This window comes from Oculina patagonica, chromosome 14 (assembly GCF_052425735.1).
Source record: "Oculina patagonica isolate OP01 chromosome 14, crgOcupat, whole genome shotgun sequence".
In the NCBI taxonomy this organism is placed as follows: Eukaryota; Metazoa; Cnidaria; class Anthozoa; order Scleractinia; family Oculinidae; genus Oculina; species Oculina patagonica.
In genome coordinates this window covers 3,205,622-3,218,942 of record NC_135771.1, presented here as the reverse complement: position 1 = coordinate 3,218,942, position 13,321 = coordinate 3,205,622, and the positions used below count along the sequence as shown (strand labels likewise).

The following is a 13,321-nucleotide window of genomic DNA, read 5'->3' as shown; positions in this document are numbered from 1 at the left end:
AAAACCTGATTTTTGCGTGAATCAGATTTGCCGCTTAAAAACTAATACCAGCATCTTAAACTATGATGTACTGCATATAAAATATTCAAGAATTAAAAAATTCTGTATGTTTGATTTCGAATAAATCGCAAAAATGTTTTAGATTGTACTTTTTGCATAGCGATAGTAAATAAGCCGGGACACAAACACTACGTAGACGAAGTAATCTCAAAAAAGACAAAGTGTGTATTAAAGTAATCTTTCGAAGTCGTGAAAGTTTTGTTGAGCTTCAACAACGCAATTCAACAACGAGCCACCTTAAGTGTCTTCTTTACGGGTTTAATTCAAATTTTCTACATTGCAAAATGACAAAGAAAGTGTAGAACCTGGCGTTTTGGCATTCTGAATTTCAGTGCTAGCCTTAACGGGCTGATACATTGTAACTTTTCTAGTCAAGGTTTAGTATTACCACAATAAATGTCATTATGACGCTGTTAGACGATCTAGAAGTAAAGAGCAAAAGACACCAATTTCAGCAGCATCTTCATGGGTGTCTTTTTGGATTTCGTCAGGATCATTGTTATATATTATCAATTCCTCATAGTTCAAAATATTTTGACTGGGAAGAAAGTACACAGGAAGCATTTCGTCTTCACCAGCTAGCTGCTGAAGCTTCTGGAAAATTATGATGGTTAGATTTACAGTGAATTTCATCAAATCTCTATCAGATAACAACTTTCCCTGACATTCTGTCATCAGGCTTGATTCTTCACTCAAGACATGTAATAAACAGTTTTTCAACATGTAACTCTTGATTACTGAGGATGGATGGACAACATGATCTTCAGTTGTGACTTCATCACCACTGAACTTGACAGCTGGGCATACATCATCACTGATCAGGACTTTTGCAAGCACATAGGCATCCCTTACCTCCTTCGGTAAGCTTATCATTAGACACTTCTCAGCAGGAAGACATGATATTCTAAAATTGAACTCAGAATATTCTTCAGGTCCTCTTTCTTCTTGTGAGAGAGCCAATAACAGACAACCTTCATCTTTGACTGTTTTTGTCATCAGAGGCATTGTTGTTGTGTCGATATGCCTTGGCCACCAACTGCGAGGGTATAACGCTGGTACTATATCAACACTTATATGTAGCTGCTTGTGACGACAGGACATCCATATAACCTGGATTGAAATGGCTGGTTTTTCAGTGTCTTCTAAACCATCACTAATCCCATTCAAAACAAAATTGCTGTTTTCCCATGTGGCTTCTTCTCGAATGATCATGCTCAAGAGCTGATTGAAAGCATTACGTAAATTTTGTGTTACTATGAAACCTGTATCATCAAAGAAATGGGAAAACGCTTTAGGTGGCGGCTTAGTTTTGGACCTTGCTTTTACCAGGCCACTGGCTTTAGAGATTTCTTCTTGCACAACATCACATGCATCAGCAAATTTGGTTAAACAGAATATAAAATCAAACTCATCAGGATCTCCAGTCTTTGTGCCTTCAGCTACACTACCAGATGGGAGTAATGAAACAGTGAAAGCCTCTTCAACCTCTCCCATTCTCTGTGCAACATGTTCCATTAACATTGTCATGCCTTTACATACTCTATCATTTTCTTTGTGATGTTCTGACAAGAGAATGCTCTGCTCTTTAAGCAACTCCTCACAAACACTAACAACATCTCTGGTCAGCTTCAACTTTTTCTGTGCATTTGTTCCACAGGTTTCTTCGGGATGTCTCAATTCATGTACATTACACCACAAGTGGTCATGTGCACTAGTACAGGAGACTGGGGCTTCCAGATTCTCGACACCTTGAAAAACTTGCAATGCATCCTTGCATTTGTGAATCCTTGCAACATCTTGTGCTGTGTGCCCCTCTTTGTCCTGCAAACTGGGTTCCACTTTCTGCTCTAACAAGAGCTTGATTAAATCATCATTATTTGTATATGCTGCATAATGTAGAGGACTAGAACCATATCTGTCTTGCTGGTTAACATTTCCTCCTTTGAGAATGAGATGTTCCACACAGTCAAGGTCTGACACAAGAAGATTCTGACAAAGAGCAGATCGCCCAAACTTGTCCACAGTTTGCAGGTCTGCACCATGTTCAAGAAGTACAGAAACCGTTTCGATGCTTCTTGCTGAGTACACTGTGCTTCGGCCAAAAATATCACGAGAGTTTACACACGCTCCACGATGAATCAACGCCAGTGCATAGTCAGAGTTTTTCAGGAAACATGCCATCATTAGCGGCGTCACCCCAATATTGTCCCCAATGTTCACGTCTGCCCCAAAGGACAACAGCCGCTTGAAAATTTTTTTCTTCTTCAAATGGGTTGGACATATACAGGCAGAGTGGTGTAAGGCCTTCAGCATTTTTCATGTTTAGCAGCAAAGGAAAAGCAGACTCTGGGACAAATTTCCCCCATAAAAGATCTTCTAGTAATTGCACAGCATTTTCTTCATACAGTGACTTGTTGAAAAGAAAATGTAGAAAATTATCTCCAGACAGACTCTGGACTTTAAAATCAATGTTCTTGCATGAAGAAATTAACAATGTCGTGAGTTCAACAAAATAAAAATCATGCATAACTGCCAGATGAAGGGCACTCAAGCCTCGATTGTCCTGTTGATTTGGGTCTGCACCAGCATCCAAAAGCAATTGAATTATACTTGTAAGATCATCCAGTCCAGTCTCGAGATCACATATTGTCATAACATGGTGCAAAGCTGAGAAACCCTGATAATCTTTAGCATTTACTTGCACACCTTTTGTTTGAAGAAGACACCTCACTCTGTCTACTGCCCCAGAATTGACTGAATAATGAAGTGGTGTCCTCTCAAACACATCGCACATGTCTACCTTTGCTCCAGATGTTAAGAAAAGTTCAAATATTTCATAACTTATGTCACTTCCAGTGCAATTGAAAATTGGTGACTGGCCATTATTATCACACCAATTAACATCAGCATTGTAGTCTACCAATAGTTTGCACATTTGACCATCATTGTTTTCCACTGCTAAATGTAAAGGTGACATAGAGCTGTTGGGTTTGCCATCTGGTGGATATCCCTGCTGCAGCAGGTGGATGGCTTCAGCATGGTTTTCAAAATGCACCGCACATAATAAGTGGTCTGCCCAAGGCATTCTTTCTGTAAGTCACGTAACTGCCCTTCTCTGGATGCTTTACACTGTATACAAGCAGAATTTGAAAAAAAAAAAACATAAGAAATAAACAAACGAACGAACGAACGAACGATTCAGAAAATTATAAAAATTACTTGCGTAACAAATATGGTTAGGGTTCCTGTCATTTTTCAGATCAGATCGATTGATAACCCCTAACAGGCACTGCGACAACTCTAGCCGCAATTATTTTAGGTTTTAACACTCTAAGCAGTACCAATCTACACATTTAACCTCCTTAAAGGTACGACAAGCACCTTCATGATTTTTATAGGGGAGTCCCCCCAGGCCTCGTAGAACCGGTGTCTGACATTTGCAGAATGCAGAATGCAGATTAAGAGAATATATTCTGTTACCTTTACCAATATTGAAAGCTAACCGTAAACAGGCTAACCGGAGTGTATAGTAGGCTAACCGGAGTGAATAGTAGGCTAACCGGAGTGTATAGTAGGCTAACTGGAGTGAACTTTTCACTCGGGTTAGCCTATCACACACTCCGGTTAGCCTACTATACACTCCGGTTAGCCTAAATATCACTTGGGTTAGCCTGTTAACGGTTAGGGACCGTTCATTTTTTATGGAGTAGGGGGGGCTGGTGGGATTTGACAGACAGTCACTGTTATATATAATGACCCCCCCTTCTTCATCGGAGATTTTTTCCTGGCCGCCCCTCGAAATCCAATTTTCTTTTCGATGACCCCCCCCCCCCCCAAAAAAAAAAAAACAATACTCAAGTGAAATTAAAATTTATCAAGCGTTATCACTAAAGAATGTATTAGTTGTTCATTCATAATAACAGGTAAACTACATGTACATTCCTCCATAAAGCTGACACTGCCTTGACCGGGAAAATTTGAATTTTCAGAACCACAGGAATGTTATTTTGGGCATTCTGGCAAGACTTTAACTAATACAGAAGCCCCTATTACAGCACTTAAAAGCATAATTATTTTCAGTGGCCCCCCCTTACTGACCATATTTTTTGCCTGCCCCCCCCCCTCCTTTGAAGCCATATTTTTTCGCATGGCCCCCCTCAAATCCCACCAGCCCCCCTCCCTTCCTCATAAAAATGAATGGACCCTTAGCTTTCAATAGTGGTAAAGGTAACACAGTATATTCTCTAGTCTGCATTCTGCATTCTGCCTTCTGCATTCTGCGTTCTGCATTCTGCAAATGCCAGACACCGTTGTAGAACCCCTTTTTGTCTCGTGTCGTCATGGCGACGTTGTCATGACGACACGAGATAATTCTACAGGGGGAGAACTGCATTCCATGCGTGTTTGCTTTCTGAGGCCGCCGAATTTTCGCGCCATGTCAATATTTTTCCCGCCATGTCAACATTTGCTTTGTGAGGCCGCGGAATTTTCCCGCCATGTCAACATTTGTTTTGTGATCGGATGCTGCTGGAATTTCATATCAAAAAACTAATGTTTCTGATCTTTACAAAGGTCGCAACTAACGCGCTGGTTTATCAAACAGTAAGTTAGGAGTATTTATTGTAAAGGGCTTATTATGTAAAAATACAGGCACGCTAAAAAGAGATGACGTTTTTTCCTGAACTTGTAGCAAACGAGCAAATTTTAAGTGGTCCAACAGGCAATAAAAATGGAACAGAAATAAGGCCCCTTTTAGCTGGCAACAGTGCCTATCCGCTAACGAACTGGCTAGTGAAACCCTACCCGGACAGAGGACGCCTGACTCAGGAGCAGCGAAAGTTTAAAACCTAAAGTTCGGTGCGCTACGATCTGTAGTGGAACGAGCATTTGGCATGTTGAATTCGAAAGTTCGTTAGAGAATTGCGTTGAAAAAGGTTGAACAAAAAACGAGCATCCTAAAAAAGACTATGATTGCTACGTGACTTTTGCACAACTTTGTATTGAAAGGGGTGACCTTTGTGGCATGAATAACAACAATTTAATAACAGAAGATAAACGATTAGATAAAGACAATTATTTTGATGCCAAATCTTTAAAAATGTCAACTGTGGCGTTTGTTTGTTCAAATCTTGCGTTGTGCTGTTATATACTTTTTTCCACATTTCAAGAAAAGAACTCTGCCAGTCTGGAGTCGTACTTTTTTGCCTTTCTTTCTTCAGGCGGTTCTGATTCATCGAGAGAAACATTTACACTTTCGATTTGCAAAGCCTCGTTTACACTCGGCTCTGAGGTAAAGGTAGAACTCAATGTATGACCGAAAGAGGGAAATTATATTTGATGAGTTTTCTTAGGATTGAAGAGCAGAAATGTCAATCTAAAGCGCAAAATATACATTGTTTTTTATTTTTTTGACCCGAAGATTGACCTGAGTCAAGAGGCACTACATGTAGCTTCATATATCCTGCTGTGAATTCCACGCTACAATGAACACAACTTTTATAGACGACAACAACAGCCTTTTCAGTGCATGAATGAAGCTCTAAAGAGGAATACACGTAGATGTGACGCATTTTTTTTCTTTAAATTAGCTGTACGCTTTTCAATTTTGGATATATTTGAGCTGCAGCCAGCAGTTATCAAGAAAAATACAGACAAGTTTTACGTTCTTAAAATAACATTCTAACCTTTGCCGACAAGATTGTACTGAAAATCAATGAAATTAATTGTAACTCAAGCAGAAAACGCGTAGAAGAAGAATGAAATACACCAGGTTATTACAAACGCATAATACAATGTACTAAGCGAAAGAGAGAAATTATATTGATGAGTTTTAGAACGGATCTGAAAAGCAGAAGTGTCTAATAATCAACAAGATGTCATTAGATGGACCTGCCTGTAAATTTTTCGTTGTCGTTGTTGTGCATATAACGCTAGTATACCGCAACTTAAATTGAGCGAGAAAAGCAGTTTTTAACATGAAGCTCTAAAATCTCTTTGGAGTGTCTTGTCTTGTGGTCGCTTGTAAAGTTTTAATTTGTGCAATTGTGAGATGTATCAGAATAACAGCTTCACCTTGCCAATTTAAAGAATAGCGTGCTTTCATTTGTTATCTATTATTTTATCTTGAGAGTTTTGGAAAGTAGTTGAAAATCATTTCTGCTTACAACTATTAAGCAGAACCTAGCAGAATATTTCATTCAGTAGATTTCATCCAATAAGCAGACCAGAGTCTAAGCGCAGGCCGGCCGAAAAGAACAAAGAAAATGACTGTAATTTACACTTTCTTCAGCCGCTGCGTTGTAGCTTTGGCGTTACAAAAACATTAAGACCGGCTCAAGAGTGACCAAAACCAAATTTCTCCTCACAATATCAATACTAAATCAGGAGAAGTGGTTATAAGAATTAACAAAATCATCACCACTCGCTTGTCATCATCACTTAACAGGCTAAGCGTTCACGAATAAACACCCAAAGCGATATCTCATATAGCGTGAAGAAATCACATGGAAGTCATAGTATAAGTATACAGTAGAGTGTATGCTTAGTGAACCAAAGTGCAATACAGCGTTTTTCCACAGCTAAGTATCTGTCTGTCATCTTTTTCTGCTGTTATTGGAGTCCTATAACTGATCAACGGCCAGATGCTGAAGTGTACTTTGAATTTTGTTTTTTTTTTATGTTACATACACGCTTTTCAATTTTTGATATCTTTGCAAGCAATAAATAGACGTGAAAAGCGATCTCTTTTTTAAATAAACTCTAAAAAGTGACACGAGACACTAAGCCCAGAGGGCTTTTGATTTCTTTGTCTGTTGTCTTGGGCTAGGTGTGTCACAGTGATATGTGTATCCCCGTACACATATCACTAGTGATACGTGTGTATACCCATACACACATCACTAGTGATACGTGTATGGGGATACACATATCACTAATGATATGTGTATGGGGATACACATATCACTAATGATATGTGTATGGGGATACACGTATCACTAGCGATATGTGTACAGGGATACACATATTGATCACTAGTGATGTTTGTATCCCTCTTCACATATCACTCAATAAAATCACTAGTGATATGTGTATGGGGATACACGTATCACTAGTGATATGTGTACAGGGATATACATATCGATCACTAGTGATGTTTGTATCCCTCCAATATGGCAGGTGGGAACTTCCCCATGCGATTTCTTTCAAGATCATTCCTTCACATGCACATGGTCCATATGTGACCAGGGATATGTGAATAGCGGCCATAACAAAACTGTATGCATAATTATTATATGGGGTTATTTGAAAATCAGGCCAGTAAGTTAGTTTCTTGGTAAAATGCACAACAGTTATGTTTTTTACAGTGACAGACAGAGCTGCGACAGTACTAAAGTCAATGAAGAGTATCGGTATTAAAATTGCTCCTGTGATAAACAGACATTTTAAGGACAAATTTAACTTGTATGAAGAACAAAGCTTAATAGCTTTACTAGCTAGTTTCCTTTACCTTTTCAATACACTCTTTTAGTCTTACTTATCCAAGCTGGCAACCAAGATCAACCAAGCACCCAGGCTAAACAAAAACATGGCGCCCACGTCGTTATACACTTCATGTAATACTGCATGGAAAGAATCAGAAATTGCAGTTGTTACCAGGGGAGGGTAGTGGGTGTGTTGGAAAATTAAATCTCTGACTCGAACTCAAAAATAGCCTGCGTAACTGCTGGTTTCGTCAGTGCAAAACTTTAAACTTTTATAGTCTTCAGTAATAATACACACTGAGGAAATTCCAAACAGGATTAATTAAAAAAGAGGTTACCTTAAGGTTACTATTGTTAGCGGCTACTAATTTTAGCGATTTTTTCTGAGCAAGATTTAGCGACTATTTAATTTAGCGATTTTCCGAAAATTTAAAAAAAGTAGCGATATCGTGTAAACCAGTTTTCAATGAACAAATAGCTAAGATGAAAATATATGTTCCGTAAACGAACAAACTCATTTGAAATTGAACGAACATTTGCATTGCATGGCAGAAAGAACAAAGTTAATTTATAATGTCAAAAAATGGGTCCCGCATCGTTTTTAAAAGAATTTTTCAAGTCGACTATGATAAATTTTGTTTTCTTTTAGGGTGTGTGTGTGTGTGTGTGTGTGTGGGGGGGGGGGGGGCGAGGGTACTTAAATTTAACGCGAATTAAATTTGACCGAGACAAATTTTAGCGAATACTAAATTTTACGATTTCGCTCAACTCAGTCGCTAAAATCGCTAAAATTAGTAGCCGCTAACAAGAGTAACTTTAAGGTACTTCCCCGGAGTTACAAGGGCAAAAACGAGCAGCGAAGACGCAAGAGAAATGGGGAGGAGGGAGTTTTCCTCAGCTCTTATACTCTAGCTCTAACACATCTCTGATACCTACACGTATAGTCTATCAGCTTCAATGGGAATGTAAACTTTGTGTCGTGGTCCATTTCGTGAAATCGTCAAAATGTAAAATAAAAGCACAAATGGCCTAATTTGGTGTGCACGCGAGAAAAGGGAGTTTTCCACTGATACTACACCTCTATTACCTGGACGTATACTCTATGAGCTAAATGGGAGTGTAAATTGGTTTGTGGCTCATTTCACGTAATCATCAAAAGAGTCTCAAAAAACCAAAGTACAAAATGGCCTAATTTGGTGTGCATGCTAAAATAGGTCAAGAGTAGTATTAGATTCAGTCCAAAAACCTTGAACCTTTTATCAAGATGCCGTGATATTTAACTTCTTCTCGTAACTTCTCGTTCTTAAGAGTGTTCGACAACATCTTATTTCTTCATCGCATACATTCTCCTTACAAAATGATGACAATAAGGAAAATCAACTAGGAGATATTGTCTTGATGTGCCACAAATTTCTCATGACTCATATAAAAAGAAATGTACGCCAGTCAGTAAGGAGAATTACTATTTTGAACTTTAGACTGAAGTGTTATCTGAGTGCACTTGAACACGTGCGCTTTTCTCTCGATGCCAATATGTGCTATTGGATGACTGCAATCTTTAAATGTTCTTTCACAAAACAAACTTAACAATTAATTACTATATTATTAATTGCAGGAAGCTCTGTCCAAAGACATGTCATATGGCATGAAATTTCGCTGGTTCTCCGTATTGCCACAGTTTTACGATTTTTTTTTCATGATCCGAGAAAAAAAAAACATCCGCATAAATAATTTATTCCGGTTGTTGAAGCGACGCACGTTGGTACCGGTGGTTCTTTCATTTTTTTTTGTGTGTTATTTTACACCAAATGAAATAACCTCCTCCAAACGATATGAAGCCAGCTTAGAGGCTCCGTTGCCGGAACAAATCTCTCGCGCGCTCAAATGCACCAGCCACACAGGCTAGGAGGCGTTCTCGGAGACCAGCGGCAGTTGGTCGGGGTGACACGAAGTAAACCGAGCCTAAACATGAAAATCGGTGCAAACGGAAGTAAAACTTTAGGTCGAGGGTTCGAGCCCCAGACCGGACCAACACTAAGGGTCTTAAAATAACTGAAGAGAATGTGCTGCCTTTGTAATCACATCTGCAAATGGTTAGACATTCTAGTATTCTAGTCGGAAAAAGACCATAAACCGTAGGTCCCGTCTCATGTATTCTCAGTCCGCCTTCATATAGCAGGGGACGTTAAAGACCCACACATGCACTATTCACAACGGTAGGGCACGAAGCCACCGGTGTTGTGGTCTGGCCTTTGTGTGTGTAGTATAATACCAGTTTTCGAAATAATAGATGGTCGAACAAGGATTAAAAAATCCCTTAAATAGAGGTTATCCAAGTAACAAGGCAAAACGAGGCAAAAACTGGCGGCGAAGACGCAAGAGAAATCGGGGGAAGTGCTTGGGGAGGAGGGAGGTTTCCTCTGATACTATACCACTAATGCTTACACGTATTATTTGAGCTTATATGGAAGTTAAAACTTGGATCGTGGTTCACTTCACGAAATTGGAATAAGTGTTTGTGAACACAAAAGTGTTCAGTAATGGCCTCATTTGGCCAGATTTGGTGTGTACGCTGAGATAGGTCGACAGTCACAGCGAGCCATTTTAGATTCTGTCCAAAAAACTTGAGCCTTTTATCGAGGCTGAAGTGTTAGAGTGCACCTTAACACGTGCACTGATCTCTCGATGCCGATATTTGCTATGGAAGTAAAAAGATAATCCAGAAATTATTTACTATATACTTTGTATCGTGGTTCATTTCACGAAATCGTCAAAGTCAAAATGCACATAAAAACAAATGGCCTAATTTGGTGTGTACGCGAGAAGAGGGTAATTTCCACTAAAACTATACTTCTAATACCTACAATAGACGTATACTCTATAAGCTTAAATGCTCGTGGTCCGATCCATTTCACGTAATCATCAAAAGAGTCTCAAACAACAAAACTGCAAAATGACCTAATTTGGTTTGCACGCTGAGATAGGTCATATTAGATTCAGTCCAAAAACCTTGAACTTTTATCAAGCTACCGTGATAGCTTGATAAGGTGAGAATAAAGAAAATCATAAACTAGGAGGATATTGTCTTGATGTTCCACTAAATTCTCTTAACTAATATTTAAAGAAATGTATGACATGCAGTAAGGAGAGTTACTATTTCTAACTTCAGACTGAAGTGTTACCTGAGTGCACCTTAACACGTGCGTTCATCTCTGGATGCCAATATATGCTATTGAATGATCGTAATCCCTAAATGTTCTTTCACAAAACAAACCCAACAATTAATTACTATATTATTAATAGCAGAAGCTCTGTCCAAAGATATGCCGTATGGCATGAAATTTCGCTGGTTTTACGTATTGCCATAGTTTTACGATTTTTTTTTCATGATCCGAGAAGAAAAAAAAAAACATTTATTCCGGTTGTTGAAGCGACGCACGTGGGTACCGGTGGTTCTTCGTTATTTTACACCAAATGCACTAACCCCCTCCAAACAATATGAAGCCAGCTTAGAGGCTCCGTTGCCGGAACAAAGCTCTTGCGCGCTCAATTGCGCCAGCCACGCAGGCCAAGAGACATCTCGGAGACCCAGATGTAGTTGGTCGGGGCGACATGAGGTAAAACTGGTCGAGGGTTCGAGCCCCAGATCGGACCAACATTCAGGTCCTTAAAGTCCCGTCTCCTGTGTCTTCAGTCTTTGTATAGCAGGGGACGGTGAAAGAACCCGCACACTATTCGCAAAGAGTAGGGCACGAAGCTCCCTTCACGGTTGTGGTCTGGCCTTTTATATGTAGTAAATAAGGGTATGTGTACAGCGCATTTGAACATATACATAAGGAAAATGCGCTACATGAAATGAATTATCATTATCTTGAATAAGGTAGAGAAAATCCCATATTCTGGTCTGAATAGTGTAAGGATTACAGAAAGCGCACCGCACATACTTACCCCCCCCCCCCCCCCCACCCTCAACCCGGTGGTTAACTTAACGCAAATTTTTTTTTTTCCGAAATAGTAGATAGTCGAACTAGGATTGGAAAATCTCTTAAATAGAGGTTATCCAAGTAACAAGGCAAAACGAGAGAAAAACGACAGCGTAGACGCAAGAGAAATGGGGAGGAGGGAGGTTTCCTCTGATACTATACCACTGATGCTTACACGTATAATTTGAGCTTATATGGAAGGATCGTGGTTCACTTCACGAAATTGGAATAAGTGTTTGTGAAAACAAAAGTGTTCAGTAATGGCCTTATTTGGCCAGATTTGGTGTGTACGCTGAGATAGGTCGACAGTCACAGCGAGCCATATTAGATTCTGTCCGAAAAACTTGAGCCTTTTATCGAGGCTGAAGTGTTAGTGTGCACCTTAACACGTGCACTGATCTCTCGATGCCGATATTTGCTATGGAAGTTATAAGTTAACCCAGAAATTATTTACTATATATAGTTAATAGCAAGAAGCTTTTCTAAAGACATGCCTTATGGCATGAAACTTCGCTGGTTTAACGTATTGTCATGTTTTAAGGTTTTTTTCTTGATCCGAGAAAAAAGTAAAAAATTTCGGCAAAAATAATTTATTCCGGTGTTTAAGCGACGCACGTGGGTGCCTTTGGGTTCTTTACTTTTCGTTGTGTTATTTTTCACGTTGCATACACGTGCACCAAATAAACTAACCCCCTCCAAACGATATGAAGCCAGCTTAGAGGCTCCGTTGCCGGAACAAAGCTCTTGTGCGCTCAATTGCGCCAGCCACGCAGGCCAAGAGACATCTCGGAGACCCAGGTGTAGTTGGTCGGGGCGACATGAGGTAAAACTGGTCGAGGGTTCGAGCCCCAGATCGGACCAACACTCAGGTCCTTAAAGTCCCGTCTCCTGTGTCTTCAGTCTTTGTATAGCAGGGGACGGTGAAAGAACCCGCACACTATTCGCAAAGAGTAGGGCACGAAGCTCCCTTCACGGTTGTGGTCTGGCCTTTTATATGTAGTAAATAAGGGTATGTGTACAGCGCATTTGAACATATACATAAGGAAAATGCGCTACATGAAATGAATTATCATTATCTTGAATAAGGTAGAGAAAATCCCATATTCTGGTCTGAATAGTGTAAGGATTACAGAAAGCGCACCGCACATACTTACCCCCCCCCCCCCCCCCCCACCCTCAACCCGGTGGTTAACTTAACGCAAATTTTTTTTTTTTTTTTCGAAATAGTAGATAGTCGAACTAGGATTGGAAAATCTCTTAAATAGAGGTTATCCAAGTAACAAGGCAAAACGAGAGAAAAACGACAGCGTAGACGCAAGAGAAATGGGGAGGAGGGAGGTTTCCTCTGATACTATACCACTGATGCTTACACGTATAATTTGAGCTTATATGGAAGTTAAAACTTGGATCGTGGTTCACTTCACGAAATTGGAATAAGTGTTTGTGAAAACAAAAGTGTTCAGTAATGGCCTTATTTGGCCAGATTTGGTGTGTACGCTGAGATAGGTCGACAGTCACAGCGAGCCATATTAGATTCTGTCCGAAAAACTTGAGCCTTTTATCGAGGCTGAAGTGTTAGTGTGCACCTTAACACGTGCACTGATCTCTCGATGCCGATATTTGCTATGGAAGTTATAAGTTAATCCAGAAATTATTTACTATATATAGTTAATAGCAAGAAGCTTTTCTAAAGACATGCCTTATGGCATGAAACTTCGCTGGTTTAACGTATTGTCATGTTTTAAGGTTTTTTTCTTGATCCGAGAAAAAAGTAAAAAATTTCGGCAAAAATAATTT

General features: G+C 39.6%; 1 protein-coding gene across 1 annotated transcript; it reads right to left on the bottom strand.

Moving 5' to 3' along the window:
• Positions 1-302: 302 nt before the first annotated feature.
• Positions 303-8,509, bottom strand: LOC144638521 (uncharacterized). The gene is made up of 3 exons (XM_078497714.1): positions 8,478-8,509; positions 7,568-7,679; positions 303-3,189 (listed from the first exon to the last, which is right to left on the bottom strand). Exon 3 carries the CDS (start codon positions 2,371-2,373, stop codon positions 463-465), a length of 1,911 nt encoding a protein of 636 aa, XP_078353840.1. The 5' UTR covers positions 2,374-3,189; positions 7,568-7,679; positions 8,478-8,509; the 3' UTR covers positions 303-462.
• Positions 8,510-13,321: the final 4,812 nt, after the last annotated feature.

Excerpts from the sequence above, each read along its gene's own strand:
- LOC144638521 (XM_078497714.1), bottom strand. The coding sequence starts at position 2,373 with ATGCTGAAGGCCTTACACCACTCTGCCTGTATATGTCCAACCCATTTG.